At 40.4% G+C, this 23,167-nt stretch overlaps 1 protein-coding gene across 2 annotated transcripts; it reads right to left on the bottom strand.

Moving 5' to 3' along the window:
- Positions 1-14,825: 14,825 nt before the first annotated feature.
- LOC131467515 (uncharacterized) lies at positions 14,826-20,080 on the bottom strand. 2 transcript variants are annotated; one of them, XM_058641480.1, is made up of 7 exons: positions 19,921-20,080; positions 19,291-19,385; positions 18,479-18,679; positions 17,966-18,064; positions 17,176-17,296; positions 16,970-17,077; positions 14,826-15,028 (listed from the first exon to the last, which is right to left on the bottom strand). In XM_058641480.1, exons 2-7 carry the CDS (start codon positions 19,378-19,380, stop codon positions 14,976-14,978), a joined length of 672 nt encoding a protein of 223 aa, XP_058497463.1. In that variant the 5' UTR covers positions 19,381-19,385; positions 19,921-20,080; the 3' UTR covers positions 14,826-14,975. The 2 variants fall into 2 exon arrangements, with proteins under 2 accessions (XP_058497463.1, XP_058497470.1); XM_058641487.1 differs by having other exon boundaries at positions 19,291-19,382; positions 19,921-20,071.
- Positions 20,081-23,167: the final 3,087 nt, after the last annotated feature.

Below are 23,167 nucleotides of genomic sequence, written 5' to 3' on the forward strand. Positions count from 1 at the left end.
ATATTTGTGTACTTTTGCTGATCCCACTATAGTTTTTTTTTTTTTTTAAACATTATTGAAGTATTAATTCATAAGTCATTGGCAGAGCAGTGGACTTCATCCCTTTTAGGTAAAACAGCTCAGTCAGTTTTCATGGAGTGATGATGTGGATTTGAAGATTATTCTGTTTCATCGTCAGTGAAACAAAAGAAACAAAGAAATGATCTGCAGACATGAAACATGTTAGAATCTGTGCTATTTGACCTGTATTGCATGTTCTTCTGGGTTTCTTTAGCTCAGTTATTCTTCTTTCAGCTTCTCCCTGGGTCACCACAGCAGATCATCTGCCTCCATCCTGTCCTCTTCTGTTACAACTGTCCTCATGTCTTTATGAACCTTCTCTGTGGTCTTCCTCTTTTCCTCCATCTTCATCATCCTTTGTCCAGTAATCACTGTCCCTCTGCACGTGACCAAACCATCTCAACCTTCACTCTCTGACTTTATCTTCAATCTGTTCAGCCTGAGCTGTCCCTGGATTATAGGATCATTTCTAATCCCGTCCATCCTGATCACTCCCAACCAAACTCTCAACATCTTCAGCTCTGCCTCCTGTCCATTATGTCCAAGCCACAGCAGGGGACATTCCCTTTCAAGTTTACTGCTATCCTTCTGTCCCACATCCCCTCTGACTCTCTGCCTCTACTCTGCAAAACAAAACAAGCTCCAGTTACCAGTTGGAAAACACAGTGTAAAGCAGAGCTGTCAAACTCTAAACAACTAACAACTATATTAGGTTCATATGTTTGTACATCTGACGAGTGCGTCCCCTGTCATGAACCTCACCACACGTCACTGGATTACAACATGTCAAGATCCATACATTATTTGATTACACATCTATGTAGTATTCCTCAAACTAAATTGGGAAAGAATGACTGTATATACAACTACATCATTGTTTCCTGCTGTGATTCTGGAGCTGAGGCTACTCCACGTTAACACCCTCACATGTACAGTTAGACAGGGGATGAACAGGCGGACACTCAGGTGATCTGGAAGAGTCTGAGCGTTTATTTCTAACTAATGCTAACTCTCACACGTCTGTCATGCAGCATTCTTATAAGAGCAGTTTACACAAATCAACCATTCTTCGAAAACCACAACTATACTTTGAATATGACTGAGGATCCCCACTTGTGACTCATTATGACACTCACATTGATAATGACAGTTTAAGTGCCATGGTCACTGGGGAACGAGGACTTGTGTAAACAGATACATTAACAAATGTATTAACTTTAATTACATTTACCAACATAGCAAGACGCCACACTAATACAATCAGTGGTGTAGAACAAATATTTGGCCTCATATACATTTATCCGCAGCGGGGCTACCTTAATACATTTAGTACATTCATTTCCTCAACTGTGCAAATAACTGGATCAGCGAGTGGACGTGTGCTGTGGTTGTTAAAAAGGTTCTCACTGTAATGTTTTACAGTATCACAGGACATTATTTATGTTGTCTCTCTCTCTCTCAAAGCTTTACTGCATATTTCATAATAAAAGACATTACAGTAAAACTGTTTTAATGTCCTTATATAACTTATATAACATATTAACATTATTTTCATTTTTTACATGCAAGAATCTGTTTTCACCCTTTGAATATTTGACTGTATGTGGGCTTTATTATTAGGGCCCGAGCACTCACACAGTGGTGCAAGGTCCTATTGTAATTGTAGAAATTATTATTTTTCTCCGCATTGAATCTCTAATTTCACCCCCCAAATGTGCGTGAAAATGGACGCAAATCAGAACTGGCGAAAAATGTTATAAAATAATGGAAATGTGAAAAATCAATGCAAAATGCAAAATGCAAAAATGCTCAGTTGCGCCCCCTCAGGTCAACGCTTATGGATCGGGTCGAAATTTAGTTGCGCCAAATTTCACAAAATTTGGTGGGAATGTGGTTTTATCCAAGACGAACAAAAAATTGCATTGGGACCATGACCTCGACTCAACAGGAAGTTTTGGATTAGGCAAAGTCATCTTAGGGCGTTTATCATAGCAACACGAAAAACGTGTCAAATTGTACTAGACCCATCCACGTTCAAAAGTTATTGAAATGGCCACAGCAGCCATCAGAATTTTCGATTTGCCACGAAACAGGAAGTGCTCTATAACCTGCCATACATTGACTGATCGGCATGAAACCCAAATGCGATGTCGGCCATTTTTAATCATTATTATGTTTGTGTTTTTTTTAATACTTGAACAAAAAGTCCTTGGAGATCAATCACAGGACAGATCAGAAACAGCAGGCGCTCCTATTCGCTGCCCTACTAAGTCCCTTCAGTGGAATGGTTGCTTCTTCAGCACTGGCAACAACTTCCTTCAGTATATGCTGAAAAGCAACCAAAATAAAAAGCAAATATTCTAAAAGAAATTTGGACATTAATGCGATAAAAGTGTGACCGTCTATATTCATCTACAGAGAGGAGCTTGGGACAAGGAGAGCCATGTTAAATAATATTTGAGTTTTAAATGTTAAGATTAGCTTCCTCCATTACCACAATAGTAAACCTGGTCAAAATATCACAAATGGATTCATTAACACGCCATCATAATAGATGCTTTTCTTTCTGATTTTCTGAAACTGATCATCACTGTAAGTGCTATGTTAGGAGTCTTAACATTTCTTTTCTCACCAGTATGCTGCGCTAATCCTTGTGCACCTTTCAGAAGGCAAACATAACTCAGTGGATTTGTTTTTAAAGCTGCGTGCTAATGCCGCTCGACCTGCTGGATCCATCTGTGTGTAACTACTTAAGTCTGCACAAGTCAAACTCATGTTTCATTTTCTTTAGAGGAGCTGTGGAAAGCCTTGCGTGTGTGCGTGTGTGTGTGTGTTCCCCATCTTTATACTCGAGGATTGTGACAGTTTAGTTTATCCATCTGATGGGCAGGCTGCCAAGCATGCTTTGGACTGCACTGTGGGCCAACTATGTGTTTACTGTCAGTGTGTTTCTGTCTGTGATAAGCTAATTAAATGAAGCACACACAGCAATATCTTCACAGACAGTCTGCACTTTTGAACGAGGCAGGAGAGAATCTGAAATGACACCCACACCAGTGAGCCTCTCTAAAATGAATTGCTTTGCCCAAAAAGGAAAATGCATTATTACAGAGTTCACAGCAAATAAATGGTGGTGGCATCCAACTAGAGGCTATTTTCCCTCCCACTCTTCACACATCTGTGACTAACTCATTGAGACAAGACATCTCCTGTCATGAATATTCACTGGGCATCAATCTTAACAATCCTCTCACTCTAAGGCTCTTTCCCCCTCTGCTCACAGATATAGAGCTTTGTCAATACCAATGAGAGGAAACCCAAGGAATCATCAGGGGGATGCTTGATGTGCTCTAAGCTTCCTGTTTCCTCTCTGCCCTTCTCTCCTCTTCCCCGCTCTTATTTTTGCTCTGCATTCCATTAAACAGTGTGAAAAATTGATGTTTTGTTCAGACATTTAGGGACCGGAGTTGAGGCAGAAGTACTTTGTAATAACTCAAATGGTCTGAGGTTAGCTTTGGGTGAACATTTGGGCAAAGTCAGCAAAATAAAGCCTGTGTATCCATATGTTGCATATTGTTAAGAATGTAAAGGGTTGATTTATATATTCCAACAGTGCTGTTTCAGCTGCTGCTCACATAAATGCTGAGGCCTCATTTACACACTTCAGCATTAGGCATGTTAGAAGATGTCAGAGTGTAGTCTTTCTGTACAAATGTTCATAAATGTTGAAAGGCCACTGCGTTTAACAGCATGACTACCCTGCTCGCTGCTCGTGTATCAGAGACCTGAGGTGAATCCCTGACCGTTCGACAAGTGTCTTGCTTTACTCACGGTTAAAACTTCCATCTTTGCTCAGTCGTCATGTAAAACTTTTCACCCTGTGTCTCCACAGACACAAAAACACAACACTGCTACACTGAGAAACAGAGGGAGTCACGCGGAGCTGATGGACTTCATCGACATCGAGTGAACTCATTTGACAACAGTTTGAATGTAGTGGAACATCAGATACTTTGTTAACACAATACCGTTTTTAGGAAAAATAAACAACTTTAGTACAATCCACCCACACAGTTAAGGTTAGTATCAACATTTATGTTATGTCAGACAGCTGTGGTTATTTTCTGTGCTGTTTCTGTGCTTTCTGCGTAGCCCTGCACCTCAATGCTTCCATGACAAGACATGTTAGCAAAACACGTGTCATGAATATAACAAACTCGGCTGCCATTGCAAACTCTGCACTTACATCAGGATAACTTGTATTCATCTGCTCCATAAGTCTTTATTTAATAATGAATGGCTGTCGGCCAGCCTTCAATCAGGATTAAGATTACAGGCCAAATAAGCATCTCCACAAACCAACATAATTATTCTCCTTTTAGCTCCTCAGACACGTTCAGGATTTTAAAAATGTAACAGAAAAGGTGGCTGCTTTTGAGATTTAATGTCACAGGTTAGTTCACTATCATATCAGCTAATAGAATATAAAAAGGGCTGTCTTCAACGCTTAACTTCACTTACTTAAATCAACTGTACCAGGTGGGTTTGTCCAAGGTTTCCATGGCAGCCACACCCACACCCAGCCACTTCAAGTCCATGTCCACGTAATACTCGGTAAGAATGGCAAAACTTGTCAAGCAGTTTTGAGTTTTCAGCAAGAGTAGAAAAGTGCTTCATGAACACAGACCATTTCACCATTTACAACATACATTATGTCCACTCAGAGAAATATTATCTCACCACCTGACAAAGTTACCACAATAACAGCAGTTTCTAAAAGTGCAGACGACTCTCTTTTGATTTACTCGACGTTTCACCCAAAACACATTTGGCATGGTGCTTAAACTTATAACAGACTGTTTGTTTATTTTTTTGCCTCTGGAAAACATTTCATCTAATATGCTATAATGCTTTGGTTGAAACCCCAATTACATCACAGAAAAAATATCCAGATATATATCAAGTATCGCCATTCAGCTAAAAAATATCAAGATATAACTTTTGGTCCATTTCGCCCAGCTCTACTCGAAACCCTAGCTACAATCAGAGGATCTAAGCAGGACACTAACAGGTGTTTACTTCAGCACTTGATAAGATGCAAATTTAATGTGTAAGCCTATTGTAACATGAATTACAATATCAAATTATTGTCTGATTAAAACCATACTTTAAAAAATATGTTAGTTTGGTTGACATTATATCAAACTAAATCTGTCAACGTTGGACCAACACTCACAGAATATGAGGTCTGAGGTCAGATTAAGAGTTCATGTTTGCATTCAACAAGAGCCAAACTGGCCTCTGCACTCGCTGCTTTGACCTGGAAATAACAGAAGAGGCCGTTCAGTTTTAAATAATTCATTATTTTAAAGTTAATAGATGGTACATAGACACGAGATGGTGCTTGTCATGGTACCTACTAACCACCAGCTCCAGGTGCTACTTTGTGTAGCATAGAAAAAAAAACCTTCCCTCTCTGGGTTGATTGATGATTTGGTGCCAGTTAGGAGAAATTCAATTTTGTCGCTGTTTAATTTGAGGAGATTTGTTGAAAACCATGATTTTATCTCACTGAGACAATCTTGCTTGGTGGTTAGGTAGAGCTGGCTGTCGCCTGTGTGGCAGTGGGAATGGATATTGTGTTTAAGGGAAATAGTTAAATGATGAAAAAGAGGGGCCCCAGGACAGATCCCTGTGGCACGACTGTGTTAACGGGGTATGGCTGGGAATGGAAGGATTTGATTTGGATAAAATTGAGTGCAGCCTTTCAGGTAAGATGTGGAGTAGGAGATATGGATGGAGATGTGTCTGTTGGGGAAAGGGTATGAGAGGGTATGAGAGATTGTGTCAAAGGACACACTCAGGTCAAGGAGTATTAGGATGGTGAGTACACCGGAATCTTCTGCCGTGAGGTCATTTGTGATTTTTATTAATGCTGTTTCAGTACTGTGAAGGGGGCAGAAACCGGATTGGAATTATTTCGTAGAGGTTATATAGGTAGTAATTGCTAGGGTCTACGCCAGGTTTTTTTAGTATCGCCGTTATTGCAGCGGTTTTAAAGGGGTAGGGAGCAGTACCAGAGGCGAGGGAGGAGTGTATGATGGTAGTGATGAGGGGGAGCAGAGATGGGAGGTGACAGATAAGATCAGAGATGTCTGAGGTGGAGCAGAGCTGAAAGAGAGAATGAACATATGGTAGGGACCAGGCTGTGGGTGGATTGGATGGATTTTCTCGTTGAAAACAGACAAGAGTTATAGGATGCAGTTGAATGCAAGTGGGATAGGAGAGAGTCCGGAGGTCTGACAATATTGTTGAGAGGCGAGAACAGTGTGTTGGAATTGTTGTTGTTCGCACAGATGATGTGAGAAAAATAACTGGATTTGGTTTGAGTTATACAGTCCTTATAATGTAACAAATCATTTACGTGCATCTCTTTACCCTAACAAAGCTGCAGGTCCAGATGGACCCTAACAAAGCTGCAGGTCCAGATGGAGTGTCACCTCGACTACTGAAGGCCTGCGCGCGGGAACTGGGTCACCCCCTTCAGCACATCTTCAACCTGAGCCTGGGACTGGGGAAGGTTCCCCAGCAGTGGAAGACATCGTGCATCATCCCAGTCCCAAAGAAACCCCATCCTGGAGAGATGAACGACTTCAGACCTGTGGCCCTGACGTCGCACGTGATGAAGACCATGGAACGACTGGTGCTTCATCACCTCAGGCCACAGACCTGCCATGCCCTTGACCCCCTACAGTTTGCTTACCGGGAAAAGGTGGGAGTGGAAGATGCCATCATCTTCCTGCAACACCGATCTCTCTCTCACCTGGACAGAGGCAGCGGTGCTGTGAGAATTACATTCTTGGATTTCTCCAGCGCCTTCAACACCATCCAGCCTCTGCTCCTGAGAGACAAGCTGTCTGGGATGGGAGTGGGTTCACACCTAGTTGCCTGGATAAGTGACTACCTGACCGGCCGACCCCAGTATGTGAGACTGGGGGAATGCAGGTCTGACACGGTGGTCAGCAACACGGGGGCGCCGCAGGGGACTGTGCTCTCTCCTGTCTTGTTTACCCTGTACACGTCTGACTTTCAGCACAACTCAGAGCTCTGCCATGTGCAGAAATTTGCGGACGACACAGCCATTGTTGGCTGTATCAGGAGCGGAAAGGAGGATGAGTACAGGGAGCTCATCCAGGACTTTGTGAAATGGTGTGACAGCAATCATCTGCTCCTAAACACCAAGACCAGGGAGATGGTTGTGGATTTCCGGAGATCCAGGGTGCACCCAGAACCAGTTCTCATCAAGGGGGACTGTGTGGAGGTGGTGCACACCTACAAATACCTGGGAGTACAGCTGGATGACAGGCTGGACTGGACCACCAACACAGATGCTCTGTGCAGGAAAGGACAGAGTCGTCTGTACTTCCTTAGAAGGCTGGCATCCTTCAACGTCTGCAGGAAGCTGCTACAGACCTTCTACCAGTCTGTGGTAGCGAGTGCCCTCCTGTACACAGTGGTGTGCTGGGGGGGGCAGCCTAAAGAAGAAGGACGCTTCACGCCTGGACAAACTAATAAGGAAGGCAGGCTCTGTTGTAGGCACAGAACTGGACAGTCTGACATCCATAGCTGAGCGACGTACACTCAACAGGCTCCTGTCCATCATAGACAATCCACACCATCCACTACACAGCACCATACACAGACAGAGGAGCAGCTTCAGTGACAGACTGCTGTCAATGTCCTGCTCCACAGAAAGACTGAGGAGATCATTCCTCCCCCATGCCATCAGACTCTTCAACCTGCATCATACATGACACACATACGCAAGCACACACGTACATCGCATTCTTTTTAACGCCTTTATATTTTTTATATATTTTTTCTTTTTTCCTTTTTATACATATGTTTCAGTTTATATTTAGACTGTACGTAGACTTGCATGCCTCTTATGTTTCTATCGTGTAACATATTCTGGAGCTGCTGAAACTGTGAATTTCTCTGTGAGATGAATAAAGTATCTATCTATCTATCAATCTATCTTATGAACAGTCAGACCGTTTTTTCCGTAGAGCTTCTCAAGACGTCGACCCATAGCCTTCATGAGTCTTAGTTCGGGGGTGAACCAAGGCACATATTGTTGAGACCATTATTGTAGTGGGAGACCAGATCATCAAGGGAGAGTACGTTTTTGTATGTCAATGAGTCTAGTATCAGAGGACAGAGTGCCATGATTAATGTCCTTGATATTGTAAAAAGAAATGACATTGACAGTTTAGTTATGGTAAGAGTGAGGGGGACATTGAAATGAATAGATGATCTGTAACAGGGAACTCCCCAGTACAGTTCTTAGTGGTGAGACCAGAACAACAAAGTCAGTATGCTGCTAGAATCCAAAAGAAGTCAAGTCTCTGGTGAGTGGGTGGTTGACATTGTCCACGTGTGTATAGAAATCCTCCAGCAGTGTTATATTAGGAGAGAGAGAGTAGATAGGTGAGTGAGGAAAGCAGAGACGTCGTATATAAAGTTACTGTTTGTTTCAGGGGTGGTAGATAGTTGTAACAATGATGGGATTTGGAAGATGGTTGATTCAACGCTGGAAAGAGCAGGAACAGTCACTGGTCAGACTTTCCACTTCTCCTTGTAAATTACTGCGAGAACTCCTCGGTGGCCAGAGCCACGGGTTGACAGATGTAAACCACTCCCAGTGGAGTGTAAAGGTAATTTGTCTGCTGCCACGTTTCACACAGACACAAAAAAATCCAACTTACAGACAACAAATGAGCTCCTGGAGGAGAGAGCACATGTTTAGAAGACCAAAGCTGACGTTGTTGTCATGTATGGTAGTAGCGGTAGCTCACCTGGCTAGGCTGGCTAGCACACTGTCAGCAGTCATGCCGGTGAAGGCAGAACGATTTCAATGGATTGATGCTGGCAGAGTGGAAACAGACGAGATGTAGACAGGAGCCTGATGTCCGCTGGTGAGGACACAGACAGGTGAACATGAAGCCAGAGAAGTTCAGCCACCGAGTCCCAGAGAAGTCCTTTTAAGGGTTGATGTTTGAATGCAAGGAAATAGGAGTAAAGAGTACGAACCAGAAATAAATGTATTTTGGACAGACCAGGCGAGAGTAGGCTAGTATTAGCCTTTCACATTCACACCAGTGTGAGCCTGATTATTAAAGTTTCAAGAACAGTCCAGACATAGATTTCTCGGGCGCTCCACATACAAGACAAATATTCTTGAAGTTAAGAAGTTACCATTGAGCTGTAGCTGCTAGACGTGCCTGCGTCCACTCAAGCCAGGCCCCTAACACACCCTGTGTCTGGGGTCCATGGAGAGCGTCTGATTACCAATGAGTACTCAACCAGGATGAAAATGATGTGGTAAGTGTTCGGTCAAACTGGTGGATGACAGTCAGAGAACGCTATGACATGGTGAGTGTACACATGTGATAAATGTGACACAGTTTGTGATTGTTTAAGAGGGATGTGTGTGTGTGTGTGTGTGTACTGCGGTCTGTGAGACAGGGCCATCCCTGGTTATTTTTAAGTATTTATTAATGTAATAAAAACAGCTGCCTTCTGCATGAGGAAACTAAGACGATGAGAGCAGTGACACAGATTTATGAGATAAGAAAGGCTAAAGTGTCCCCTGGAGTTAAATGAAGCAGAAAAGTAGTATGATAATTCTGCAGGTTCATTAAATAAGGCCCTTTTTTAAGTATCATTTGATGCATTGTAACTATTAAATTGGGACTGAGAGCAGTTTAAAGATTTAATGTGTTCAGTTAAAATAAGCTTGCCTAAATGTTTTCTCTCATTAAGAAATTAGTCATGATTTGAGTTTTTGATTTTAGACTAAATGGTGAATATTTAATTATCATTAGTATTTTAAGTTGTTGTGTGTATTGCGTATATTTACAGTACTCCGCAAAAGCTTTAGGGCAATATTAGGATTGTTGTTTTAGCAATACAATAATGAAGATGTATCATTTATTACATTTGTTTTATCACACACAAAAAGAATACATTCTATATAGACATGTGTATTTATACATGTAAATATATACACATGTATATATACATGTGTATTTATATACATACATATATTTATATATATCAATATATATGTACATACACACATTATATATAGTGATATAGATATAGTGGAACTAGAACATTTAAGTGAGTCCACAGGAAATCGAGAAAAAAAAGGTGTTACCTGACCTAACACCTTTGCTGGGTGACAGTTTCAAAACATCATAGAGATGAATGCCCCTACAAGCTATTTCCTCAGCCTGGAGAAAAAGAACAGACAAAGGTAAGTAATTCACACACCGCTTTCTGATACAGGAGCTCACGGAAACCGGGCCAGATGGGGGGGCGAGCTGTGAGTTTTCATAAATCCCAGAGACAGAAGAAAAAGTACTTTTTGAGGGGTTCTGTCATGGACTGCCCCAGGTCTTAGAAGAGAAAAACTCTGTGCATGCAGGAGCTACAGACTGCAACACAGGGAAGTCCGGCCCCTGGTATTGATGGTCTTACCGTTGAATTCGACAAGACATTCTGGGACATCATTGCCAGGGACCCGTTTCTAATGAATGTATTTCCTCTGGTTCCATGTAGGTATGGGGCCGATCCGATCCAGTACCGGTATCGGGTTCCGATGCAAACGTAGTTCCTCGTCTGTTCTTTAATGTAAGAAGTGGAATGGCGATACAGGAGATATTTATCAGAAACTGTGCTACCCGAACTATACAACTGAGTAGGGCTGAGCGATATGGACTAAAAGTTATAATATAATAAGCAGTTTTTCCTAAGTTTTGCATAAACGCCTCACTACAGTCGCTCCGTTTCTGCGTTCGCTGCGGCTGCCTCCTCTCCTCCTCTCCCCCTCCCTCTCCTGTTGTTGCCTCAAACATGACACCGGCTGATGATTGGCTGTTCTGCCTAAAGTCCCGCCTCTCTTGGAGTGTTAGATTTCTCGTTCAGCTCGTGCTGAGGAGGCGGGAACTAGCTGGTTCATAGTTCACACACTAGAGGGTTTTCACCTACGCCACGTTCTGGGCAGTAACCCGGATGCACGGCCATATTGGAGCCTCTAAAAGGCGTTATAGATGCAAAGGCATACAGGGAAGGACTTGGTCCGCAGGAAAGGGCACGATATTTGGAAAAGATACGGTTCATTGGTGGTGCAGATCCATACGAGTCGGCTCCGTTGTCCTGGATCAACGACGACCCAGAGAGTCTTCCGTCTGTTGCGTATCCTGATATCGTCAACTACCTGGTTTTCTCGCCAAGCCCTTTCACAGCGGAAGACCCTACATCTTATCAAAGTTTGGAGGCCTGTAACCAGATGGTGTATGGATGGGTGAGGGAGATGCAGTATCAAGTCATCAACGACAGATGTTTTGTGAATGCCAAAGTAAGTAATGCAATAACGACTTTATTCAACCTAACCTTAACTGTATGATATCATGAATACCCAAGGTGTAATGTTAGTCAAGAGTTTCTCATTTGGTTTACGAGTTGGTTCTTAGTATGCCAAAATAAGACATGTGTCGTATATTAAACAGTCTATCAGACTATTTTTTTATTTTTATTACCGTATTTATACGGTAATACTTACTACAAGGCTCTATTAAATGCTATTAAATTAACCTTATCTTATCCATTGCGAGTGTCATTGTTAAGGCAGTAGTACCAGTAAATCACCAATAGGTGTCAGCATTGCTATGTAAACAGAGCAAATAAGATAAATGTTGTAAGCTACTGCATTTTGCAGAAAATCTTACTTAAATGTGTTGATTAAATTGAATAGTTTAATAAGTAGTCAAATATACAAAGAATAAAATAAAATGTGCAGTAAAAGAAACTGTGCTGTCGTGGTAAAGAGGTTTATTTTCATGGACAAGCATCACCTCTCTTCCATTTTCTGGTATTCAACACTCAGCAGCTCAGCTCCTGGTCTGGACTGTTCAGCAGTTTTCCCCACTGGTCTGGATGTTTCTCTGGATGGTGTACTGTGCAGTGTTGTTTTTGGAAGCCATTCTAGATTTAGTCTTAGTTTCAGTCTTTTGGACTAAAACACTTATTAGTTTTAGTCACGTTTCAGTCATTTCTATAGTGCAGTGTCACACATAAGTTTGACATGAGATTTCCTCCGCCGGTGGTGTGCCGTGACTGACTCTAGATCGGCTTGGTTGGGCTCGGGGCAAAGGTGGTTTACAGCGAAACCCCCGCCCGGACCTCGCCGCGGACATGTGCACTCGCTGCGGCTTCTCCCGCCCGCCTGCCCTCAGCGCGACTGTCGATCAGAGCAGACTGTCCTCAGAACGCCCTGACAGCGTCGCGTCATCAGGACGAGGAGCGTAAATTGTCTTGAAACGTGGACCAAGTCATTTTTTGGTTTTGATTGTCCCTCTTTTTGGGCCCCCTGCCAATCGGGCCCTAGGCACGTGCCTAGTTTGCCTTTGCGTTACACCGGCTCTGCTTACAGTTGGGAAAACACAGCAGCCAACCAGTGATGAACTGTCATCATTACTCAGTGCTCTTAGTGCGACTGGATCAAAGCTTTGTCCCCAAAGTGCTTGGAGAAGATTTTCCTCCTGTGTAGACTGAACTGCGAAACGATGAAGCAGTTCACATGGACTATAGTGATGTATTGTCCATGTGCAAAGATGTTAAAATGTCAGTATCAGAAGAGCAAGCAAAGGCAGTTGAAGCCGCTACAAGGGATCAAGCTTTTTCTAAACTGTGGTTCCGATTTCGTGCTGGTCAGTATCATCAGTATCAGTATTTCTACCAGGTGCAAACTCAACTTGAGGTGTGCAAACTGGAATCTGCCGATTTTGTTGTTTGGACAGAAAAGGATTTGCATGGTGAGCAAATTGTGTTTGATGAAGAGTTCTGGGACATGATATGCCAGAAAAGCAAGCACATTTTTGACACGCCATTATGCCAGAGTTAGTTGGCAAGTTTTACAGAAGGCTTTCATCTCCCATGACCAATGTGTCCTCACAACCTGGAGTGTCTGCCTCGGCTGAATCACATGGCTCTGATTGCGCAGCAAGTACCAGTGGCCAAGAGACAACCTGGTGTTTCTGTGGCCAGGTTGAGTTTGGAAGGATGATTCTGTGTGACAATGCACAATGTCATATCAAGTGGTTTCACTACTCGTGCATTAATGTTAAGGTTGCACCAAAAGGAAAATGGTATTGCCCAAAGTGTCAAAAGCTACCTCAGTTTCTGCCAAAAAAGGGAAATGCTATACTGACAAAAAAAAGTTGTCAAACTCACATTACATACAAAAGTGTGTTTACAGTTAGTTTATTGTACTATAGCAGGGGTGTCAAACATACGGCCCGGGGGCCAGAACCGGCCCACCAGAGGGTCCAATGCGGCCCACAGGATGAATTTGTTAAGATTTCACACTACAATTACAATCTAAACGTAATGTCAAATACAATATTTTTCTCTTCCAGATACCTGTGACTAAATGTTTGTGCCTTTTTAGATCCATTGTGATGTGTAAATAGTACATTTAGGCACGATATTGTTGAAATTGCACTTATATTTCTCAAGAAATTTCATGTTTTGTAAAAATATCTTCATTAAATGTAAAACAAAGGAGAAAAAAGCAAGGAGTTCTTGTTGTTCATAGGTTATTATGCTATTATTTTACTATTTTTACTGGTCTGGCCCACTTGAGATCAAATTGTGCTGTATGTGGCCCCTGAACAAAAATGAGTTTGACACCCCTGTACTATAGCATATAATATATGCCATAGTTTATAGTACTGTATAAGTGTTCTGATAACTGTGTGGTTTTCCCTTTAATGAAATAGAATATTTGTGGCACACGCTACCAATCACATGCTCAACATGAATCCTGACGTGGGCAATTATCCTTGTGGTTTCTAAGTCAACAGGAGCTAACTGGGACTTTCCATGAGTGAAGGCTGGAATTCTTACACAAGCCATTCTACAACCTAAAGTGGCCTGAATACAAGATCAGCAGGAACTACAGTTCTGTATTTGTCACTTCCTCTTCCTCCCCATGCATTTGAAATGTAAGACACTGTGCCCTGTGGTGTAATACCAATTAAGAATTTAACTGTGTAATGGTGATTGTAAGAAGAGCATGTTTCTGCTCTGGCTATAAGATTAGACAGACATTAAATAAAAACTTCAAAACAGTCATTTTTTTTCACAAAATGTTTCCTGGATTGCATTGGCATGGTTTTTCGCAAATGCTCTCTTTCTGGCCATATGATAAGTGGCTTCATACGAATAAACATGACATCAGTGACATCAGTGACTAGAAGCAGTGGCTACTGATGAGTTAAATGCATATGACAGGAAGGTTGTGGAAACATTAAGCCTAAGGCACATCAGTGTCAGCATCAACTGCTTAAACTTATCAAGTGACTTGGGAGGTGGGGACTAAGGAATGTGAAGAGAACCAACAGTCTCTGGTGAAAAACAAATATAATTCACCATTTCCTTTCCTTCAAAGGATCTGCTTCAGTGCGTGCGCTTACCTGCTGAGCACCTCCAATACGGCGACTTCCGGTTTGATGACACGCCGTGAAAACCCCCTATAGAGTTTTGATTTATTTTCCATTACTGTCAGTCACTTTTGGACATATGGAAGCCCGAAGTTGTCAAGATTGATAATAAAATATAAGACATTATTTAATTATCATATCAACAAGCTGTGTTAAATGTTATGTGAAATAATTGAGAACATTGTTCAAACCCAATTAAGCATTCATTTCCACAGATACAATTTTTATTTTATTAGTCATGTTTGTTACAATTTTTTTTAAAGTCTGTTTTTATTTCTGTTGAAATTGTAACAGTATTGTAACAGTCGCCTCCTAGTCCTCTTCATCCTCCTCCTCCTCGCTCACTCAGGCGCTGTGCATGGCAAACATTGTGAGGACGGTCAGCAGGACAGTCAAGGCTGTGCAGGGAGAGACGAGACGAGACAATGAAGACGTTGTTCTTTGACACTGAAATAAAGTTTCCTATCACACTTTTCACCTGTCCTCTACATATTTGTCTTTTGTCCTCTCATGATACACACTTTTTCACCTGTCCTCTACATATTTGTCTTTTGTCCTCTCATGATACACTTTTTCACCTATCCTCTACATATTTGTCTTTTGTCCTCTCATGATCCACACTTTTTCACCTGTCCTCTACATATGTGTCTTTTGTCCTCTCCACATGATCCACTCTTTTTCACCTGTCCTCTACATATTTGTCTTTTGTCCTCTACACATGATCCACACTTTTTCACCTGTCCTCTACATATTTGTCTTCTGTCCTCTCATGATCCACAGTTTTTCACCTGTCCTCTACATATTTGTCTTTTGTCCTCTCCACATGATCCACACTTTTCCACCTGTCCTCTACATATTTGTCTTTTGTCCTCTCCACATGATCCACACTTTTTCACCTGTCCTCTACATATGTGTCTTTTGTCCTCTCCACATGATCTACACTTTTTCACCTGTCCTCTACATATTTGTCTTTTGTCCTCTCCACATGATCTACACTTTTACACCTGTCCTCTACATATTTGTCTTTTGTCCTCTCCACATGATCCACACTATTTAGCGACTTCTAGGGCCTTTTAGGGCAGCCAATAGCTACTTTCCTTACTGAGGAGTTGGCAACACTGTGCAGTCATGACAGGGCCCTCGCACCAGATGCAAGCGGAGTGCAGCAGTTTCCTGACCTCACTTTTGAATCCATGAATCCAACAAGTGTTTGACTTTGATGTGTGTTAGTCATTTATGTAGGGTGCAAATTGCCAAAATGGACGCAGAAATTCAAAATGGCTGACTTCCTGTTGAGTCGAGGCCATGGTTACGGTCGAGTTTTTTTGTTCAACTTGTTCTATAACATGTGGCGAATGTTTGAAATTTGCCAAAACGGCGAGGGTTGCCGTGGCCAGACCGTTTTGAATCCGCCAAACTTTTCAACAACATTTCATCTTTGATGTGTCTAGTACAAATTGGCAAGTTTTTTACATCAGTAAAACAAACACGCTCGGACGAGTTCGCTCATTTATGTAGGGTGCAAATGGCCAAAATGGACTCCAAAATTCAAAATGGCTGACTTCCTGTTGAGACAAGGCCATGGTTACGGTCGAGTTTTTTGTTCGTCTTGGTCTATAACAGCTTTCTACTAAGTTTCGGGAAATTCGGTGAAACTCAATGTATGCAGAAGTCATAGGGCACTTCCTGTTTTGTTGTGAATGTTTGAAATTTGCTAAAACGGTGAGGGTTGCCGTGGCCAGACCATTTTGAATCCGCCAAACTTTTCAACAACATTTCATCTTTGATGTGTCTAGTACAAAGTGTTGCGTTTTTTTATGTCAGTACGACAAAGAGTTTGAAGAGTTGTTCATTTATGTAGGGTGCAAATTGCCAAGGTGGACACCACCGTGGTCCCAATGGACATTTTTGTTCGCCTTGGTCTATAACATCTTCCCACCAAGTTTTGTGAAATTCAGTGCAAGTTGATATTGACATGCTCTGTCCACTTTTCACCTTAGGGGCGCTGTATAGCCCTTGAGCAACGCACAGGTTTGGGACTTATGCCAATATGGCTTTTTCACCAGACCTGACCGGCATGCCAAGTTTCAGGAGTTCTTTTGCACGTTAACACCCTCAAAAATGACCAGTTAAGCCACGGATATAATAATGATCTGAAGGTTCCTCGCTCTCGTGCCATTTGTGGCTCACGCCCTAACTATTTCACAAAGATGAAAACATTTTCACTACAATTGTAGTTTTATAAACACACAATTCAGTTTCAGTTTTTTTTTTTTTGTTTTTTGTAAACTCAACTTTTCATTCCTATTCAGTTAACAGAAAATGTTTTTTCTATTTACCATGAGAGTGGAAAAGACGGCTGGCTCCCGATTCCTCTGCGGACATCACGGGTACAGTCAGCATAGCACTGAAGTCGGACCCAAGGTCATCAATAGTAGCAGGACCATCTGAACAATAAAATGGATCATTATTAACAACAACAACAGAATACTGAATAATATTGGTATTTTCATGTGTGTGTGTGTGTGTGTGTGTGTTAACCCACCGCCAATAAAATCGCCGTACACTGTGCCTACGGGGACATCGGGGGTGACTTCACTCATCTTGACTTTGAATTCACACTGGATCACATGGCCTTCCACCGAACCCTGGATATCTCTCACATCCTTAAAAAAGGTTTAAGAATTTAAGATTTAATAAGTTAAGAGGACACGTGACATTTAAACCAGTGTTTCTCAATCCTGGTCAACAATTAATTTGACTCAGGTGTGATGGAGTGAGGAAACAGTGGAAGGAACAGTGGAGGAAACAGACCAGGGTCACATTTCAGAGTTAAAACCTTAACTCTAGGTTGACCAACTCTGAGCTGTCTCTGAGTTTTGGGTTTCAGAACAGCTGATCAGCATTAGTTCAGTTCACTCTGAGTTCAGCGTGTGTGTTGGGAATGAAACAAGCCATCATCAATGGAGCTCTGATACTACGATTCACCATGGCAACAGGTAAACAAAGAGCACAGCCTCCATTTTAATCCAGTCGAGCAGGCACAATCACAAACACAATCTATTAAAACAGTCAGTTACTTTCAAGAATAAATTTGTCATATATTATAGACCTGTGTCCAGATGAGGAACACTCTGTTGTTAGTATTATTGTTATTGATGAATTTAGTTTTGAACGTTATTCATGATAAATGAATGAAACTCAAAGCGATACACTGGCATGTGTGTGTTTGTATTCTGTTCAGAATTATATGCAGAAATGATGCAAACATGCGCCATCATTTTCACGTCGTCTGTTCTGATTGTTTGTGCTCTTGCTTTTCTCTAAGCGCTCACCTTCTCTAAATTTCTGAGCTCATACACAGACCTGGCCTTCACCTTGAAGACAAAATGGCCTGTGCTATTCCTAGCACAGATGAAGACTGGGCTGTCATCCTGAAGAAGAAAGAAACAAGAAGCAGCGGTGGTGACAAACGAGATTCTTCCTTCTCACATCGAGGACAACAGCAAACTCAAAACATCACAGTCTTGTAATAAAGTACCTTAAAGAGATACTTGAGTAAAAGTATGGCGTTTACTGTACTTAAATATAAAAAGGTGAATTCAGTTTTTTATTTTGTCAAATAAATAACAATAACATTTTTACTTTTTGACCAATTTTTGAAAGATGTCTTAAATGTGTTGTATGTTAGATTTGTCAATCACTGTATATTCACAATACAATTATACAAAAAAAAGCATTTCCTACTTAAGGAAACAAAATCATAAGATTATTGATGTTGTTTGAGCACTTTCTTCTGTTATCATGTATCAATAATTCCCTGCAGCAAAAAACACTTTTTTTGTTACCTCCAATGGCAGCCACAGTCCAACGAATTTAGCGTCATTTACATCTCCTCTGACTTTGATGAACAGTTCCCTTTCGGCTTCAGACTGTGTCGCAGTGAAAGCCAAAGAAGCAAACACACAGACGTCCGGTCCAGATGCACAAAATATTTCTGCGTCCGTGCACGCTTTCTGTGTGCCACAACCGTCTTGTGTGACGTATCCCTGGTGGACAAACGCAAACACATGAACTCTCACACTGTACAACAGAAGATCAGCAAGTAAATGAGGTCAAGGGGCAGTTTTTTTTTTTATGTAAGCAACTGAATATTTGGGCCAAAACATTGTATCTAAACCCACATTTTCTGCCTTAAGCGAACAATAATGAGGATACTGTCTTTAATCAGCAGCTTGTTACAAAGACACTTTTTTTCTTTCTGTCTTTTTTTTTACTAATTTCCAGAGAAAAATGTGTTATTTGATCATCTGTGGATCTAAGATACATGTCTCATCCCCTTAACGACAAGAGAGAAGAGAAAATAAAAGCCCTACACTGCCCTTCACTGTGTTTCGGTCAATTATAAGTTTTATAAGTAAGACATCTGAAAAAAATTGAAATTAAAAAAGAACAACTGTAATAGAATGTGAATTAAACAAACACAGCAGCATTCTGATTCTAAGTTTACTCTTAAAATTGGTGAAACAGCCCTTTAATATTTATTGTGCGTCATTGAAGTTTCCCAAACCTGGCTTTTCATGACAATAGCAGTGTGTTTACTTTTATTTAGCTTAGGCAATTAGAAATGTATAAAAAAGGACATAGAATGGAAACTAACCATAGTCCGTTTGCCAACGTATAACTTAGCCTGACCTGGCACCACAAACACCATCAGAGCAGCAGACAACAGGATCAATCCACGCTCCATTTCTTCTAAAACAATAATAAACAAATACAAACATAATCAAACATAAGAAACAAACAAACAGACAAATAAGATCCAATTCCTTGACAACCTGCACGTAAATATTCCGTTGCTTTGTGTTCATGGAAGGACGAAACAATCCTGTCGAAAAATACAATTTAACTAAAGAAAAACATTTATATATTTCATGGTCTACTTGATTAACATTCTTAAATGTAAGTATTTTAAGTTTTTTTAAATGACATGACTTTTTCTCCTCTTCCACTTAGTCAGGGGGCCAAAACTTATATTAAAACTTTGTTGGACACTTTTTGGTACAAGCATACAACCTATCCAGTATTAATATTTAACCCCTCAACATGTGTTCTAGCCAGGTTGTCAGCTTAGAAAATGTATTTTTGTCCATTTTAACACTATATTCTTAAAAGTGGTAAAAGCGGATTTTCCCAAAGTGCTTCCATTTTATTCCATGTTACCTACTGTAATCTTGATAGCATGATGATTCAAAAATAATAATCAATAAATACCACAAGAGTATCTTACCACTACACGGGGCACTGTTGTGTCAGCAGATCCAGTGAAGATGATCACAGTGTCAACAGTCTGAACAAAACTTTATAAAGGAGGGAATCACACTGTAGAACTTTTGAGCAGGCAAAGCTATTTATCTTTCATTCTATTCATCTGTTCATTGTTGTAATTGGTATCAAAGCACCATTGCCTTTAAAGTGCCTTTTAGGTGCATTGTCAAAGCCATGTTTTGTTATTAACCTTTGTATGTGCCGTTGTAAATTGTAAATTTGTAAAGCGATTCTGCTTGCCGCTTACACTTGAAGAACACTTGATAGTTTTTGGCAATCTGCGATGATCCTTGGTTTGAAGAATGTTGGCCATTTTGCAAGGAATTTACCTAACACTTCCTCACCAATAGAGCATTGTGAAGTCATGGTCAATCTTTAACACACAACATAACATTGGAAAAAAAAAACACATTAAAAACACATTAGAGAACAATCAAAAACATAGGGAACCACTGTAATGCAGTACTGAAAACTTCAACAATTAAGTTGATCTTACCAAGCCTGGTGTATCGAGAAACCTTGGGAAAAGGTCTAGGACAGTGGACGCTGTAGCTGGGTCCTGTACCACCTTCTGTCTGTATTGAAATGTTGCCTTCATATTACAACGTACAAGTTTCATATCAGCTGAGTGCCTCATCACTGACATAGCTTCCTTGCATTCATTGCCTGACAACTGCCTGACATGACGATGCATGTTGCGAGGAGCCTTGGGGCTATCCTGAGTCCAAGTGGACTTGGATTTCTTGAACTCTACAGCAGAGTTGCGCTGGACAGTTTTCAGCCTCCATGCTAGGTAACCAGAACCACTCTGGGGATCATAGAAATGTTCCTGTTAATTTAAAAAAGGAAAAAAATAAGGTAATCCATTACCTGTTAAAGAAAAGGTCTAGTTACTGTTGAGTGGCATGGCTGTGGGGTTAAAATATTAAATTAATGTTACTTCAATAGCACAATATATTACTAATCATGTAATAATAACTTGGACGTAAGCTTGTAGAATAGAGTTGTTGAACGAACCAAATCTATAAGAGCTGCAACTAAGGATTATTTTCATAATTGATTAATCTGTCGATTATTTTCTCGATTAAACATTTGGTCCCTAAAATATCAGAAAACCTTAAAAATGTTGATCGGTGTTCGTCAAACTTGGAAATTATGAAGTTCTCAAATGTCTTGTCCACAAACCCAAATGATTCACTTTTAATGATTTCTTTGTTATCCAGAGCAAAAATACTCACATTTAAGAAGCTTAAACAATCAGAAATCTTGTTTTAATCATGAAAAAAGCTTTGAACCGATTAATCGATTAATATCTAGTACAGCGGAAGAGCTATCATGCTTCTGCTAACAAATACTGTTACTAACACTCATTGGAGTAAATTGTGTAATGTTTAGTATAACTTTGATTGTATCATACATGATATGAGGTGCATTCCATAATCCCTTAAAATGAAACCATGCATTTTACACGATGCCTGCTAAAGGCCATCAGACAAAGAAAGACAACTGCCTGACTGACAAAACTGAAAGGAACTGATAGTAACTCATAATACAATGCCTTGGTTGCACCATGGGCAAAGATTGCAGTGTTTTCAGAAAGTAATGACAGCATGGATGTTTCTTAATATCAATACTTACATAGCCATTCTTTGAATCTGGATCCTTCAATTCGGGAACAAGGTTGTAATGCCAAGTGCATATGTAATGCGGACATTTACTGGCGGGATCCTTCTGAAAAGAGACAAATGCATCATGATAGTGATACCAAAAGATTGCAACATTCATATCAATGACTTACCCCCCTTAGCTTCAAGTGTTTAAGGAAATCTTTTAACGCCTGCTTTCATGGAATTTTTGTTCTAATTTCTTCAGTATTGATGCATGTAAAACCAACACAACATCTGCAACAACTTCTCAAAGTAATTGTGCATTGCATATTATTGCTATAACAGTGCTAAAGAGCCTATTTAATGATGACTATGTCACATGCCTGCAAAGTGTTCAAATTAAATTCGGGGCAATAGGCCCCATGGCATGTCATATCTTAATATTTTAATATATATCGATATATTTCTAAAAGAGATATAACATGGGACAATATCGCTTTTATTTCAGTGACCTCTGACATTTGGCATGTGGCTTAAACTTATAACGGACTGTTTATGTTTATGTTATGTTTTAAAGGGTTTGCCTCTGGAAAACATTTTATCTAATACGCTATCTAATAATGCTTTGGGGGAAACCCCAATAACATCACAGGAAAAACATCGAGATATATATCGAGTATCGCCATTCAGCAAAAAAATAGCCCTATTTCAGCGCATAGAGCATACTGAGCAAATTGCTGTATACTTAAGACTTAAGATTATACGAGTACTTTGAGAATTTGCCATGTCTGTTTTGTTACTGTTTTTTATCCCTAATCAACAGCATTGTAATCAGAAATTGCAACCACATTTTTAAATGAAGGAAAGCAAATAAAAAGTATTCCTGAAAGCACACAATGATATACTGGTTGAGAAATTGATCAAAAAGCTAACAAACCAACACTTCACTATGTGAATAGACACACACATACATAAACATTAAAAAAACAAAACAAAAAAAAGCACATTCACTTACCCATGACTCTCTACAATGTCTGCCACAAGAATATAAACCATCTTTCTTCTTGTACCATCAGAAAGACGCAGTGTTTGCTCATATTCTTTGAGTATTTGGTCACCACCTGGCTTTGTATGCAGGGCTACCTTTACAGTCTGAAAATTCATATACATTAATATCTCATGTTAGATAATATAGATTGTGGCTGACAAACCTACTTGAGACGCAGTGCTGAAATAAATAACTTAATAATAAAATAAGTTAATTTGAAATTCAATCAAGATCAGATATTGGCATGTCCATCCCTTTCCTCACTGTCCCTCTTACAGAGAATGTCCCATTTCATATTTACATCATGATATGTTTTTGTAATTTTTAATTAAAAAAAACAAAAAACATAATAAAATCCAGCTATTCTATTCTCAGCAGAACAGTTTGTCTGCAAACTGTATGATCCAAAAACGACCAGCACTTCAATCCATGAAGTTCGCTGTGCCCTGTTTCGGAAAGTGAAAGCCAATGTGGATACTTTACCACCAACTCAGGATGCCTTGTCTCTGCACCTCATGAGGGCCCACTATCAAACAAAGGTTTGGAAACAGTCA

Source organism: Solea solea, chromosome 1 (genome assembly GCF_958295425.1).
Source record: "Solea solea chromosome 1, fSolSol10.1, whole genome shotgun sequence".
Classification (NCBI taxonomy): domain Eukaryota; kingdom Metazoa; phylum Chordata; class Actinopteri; order Pleuronectiformes; family Soleidae; genus Solea; species Solea solea.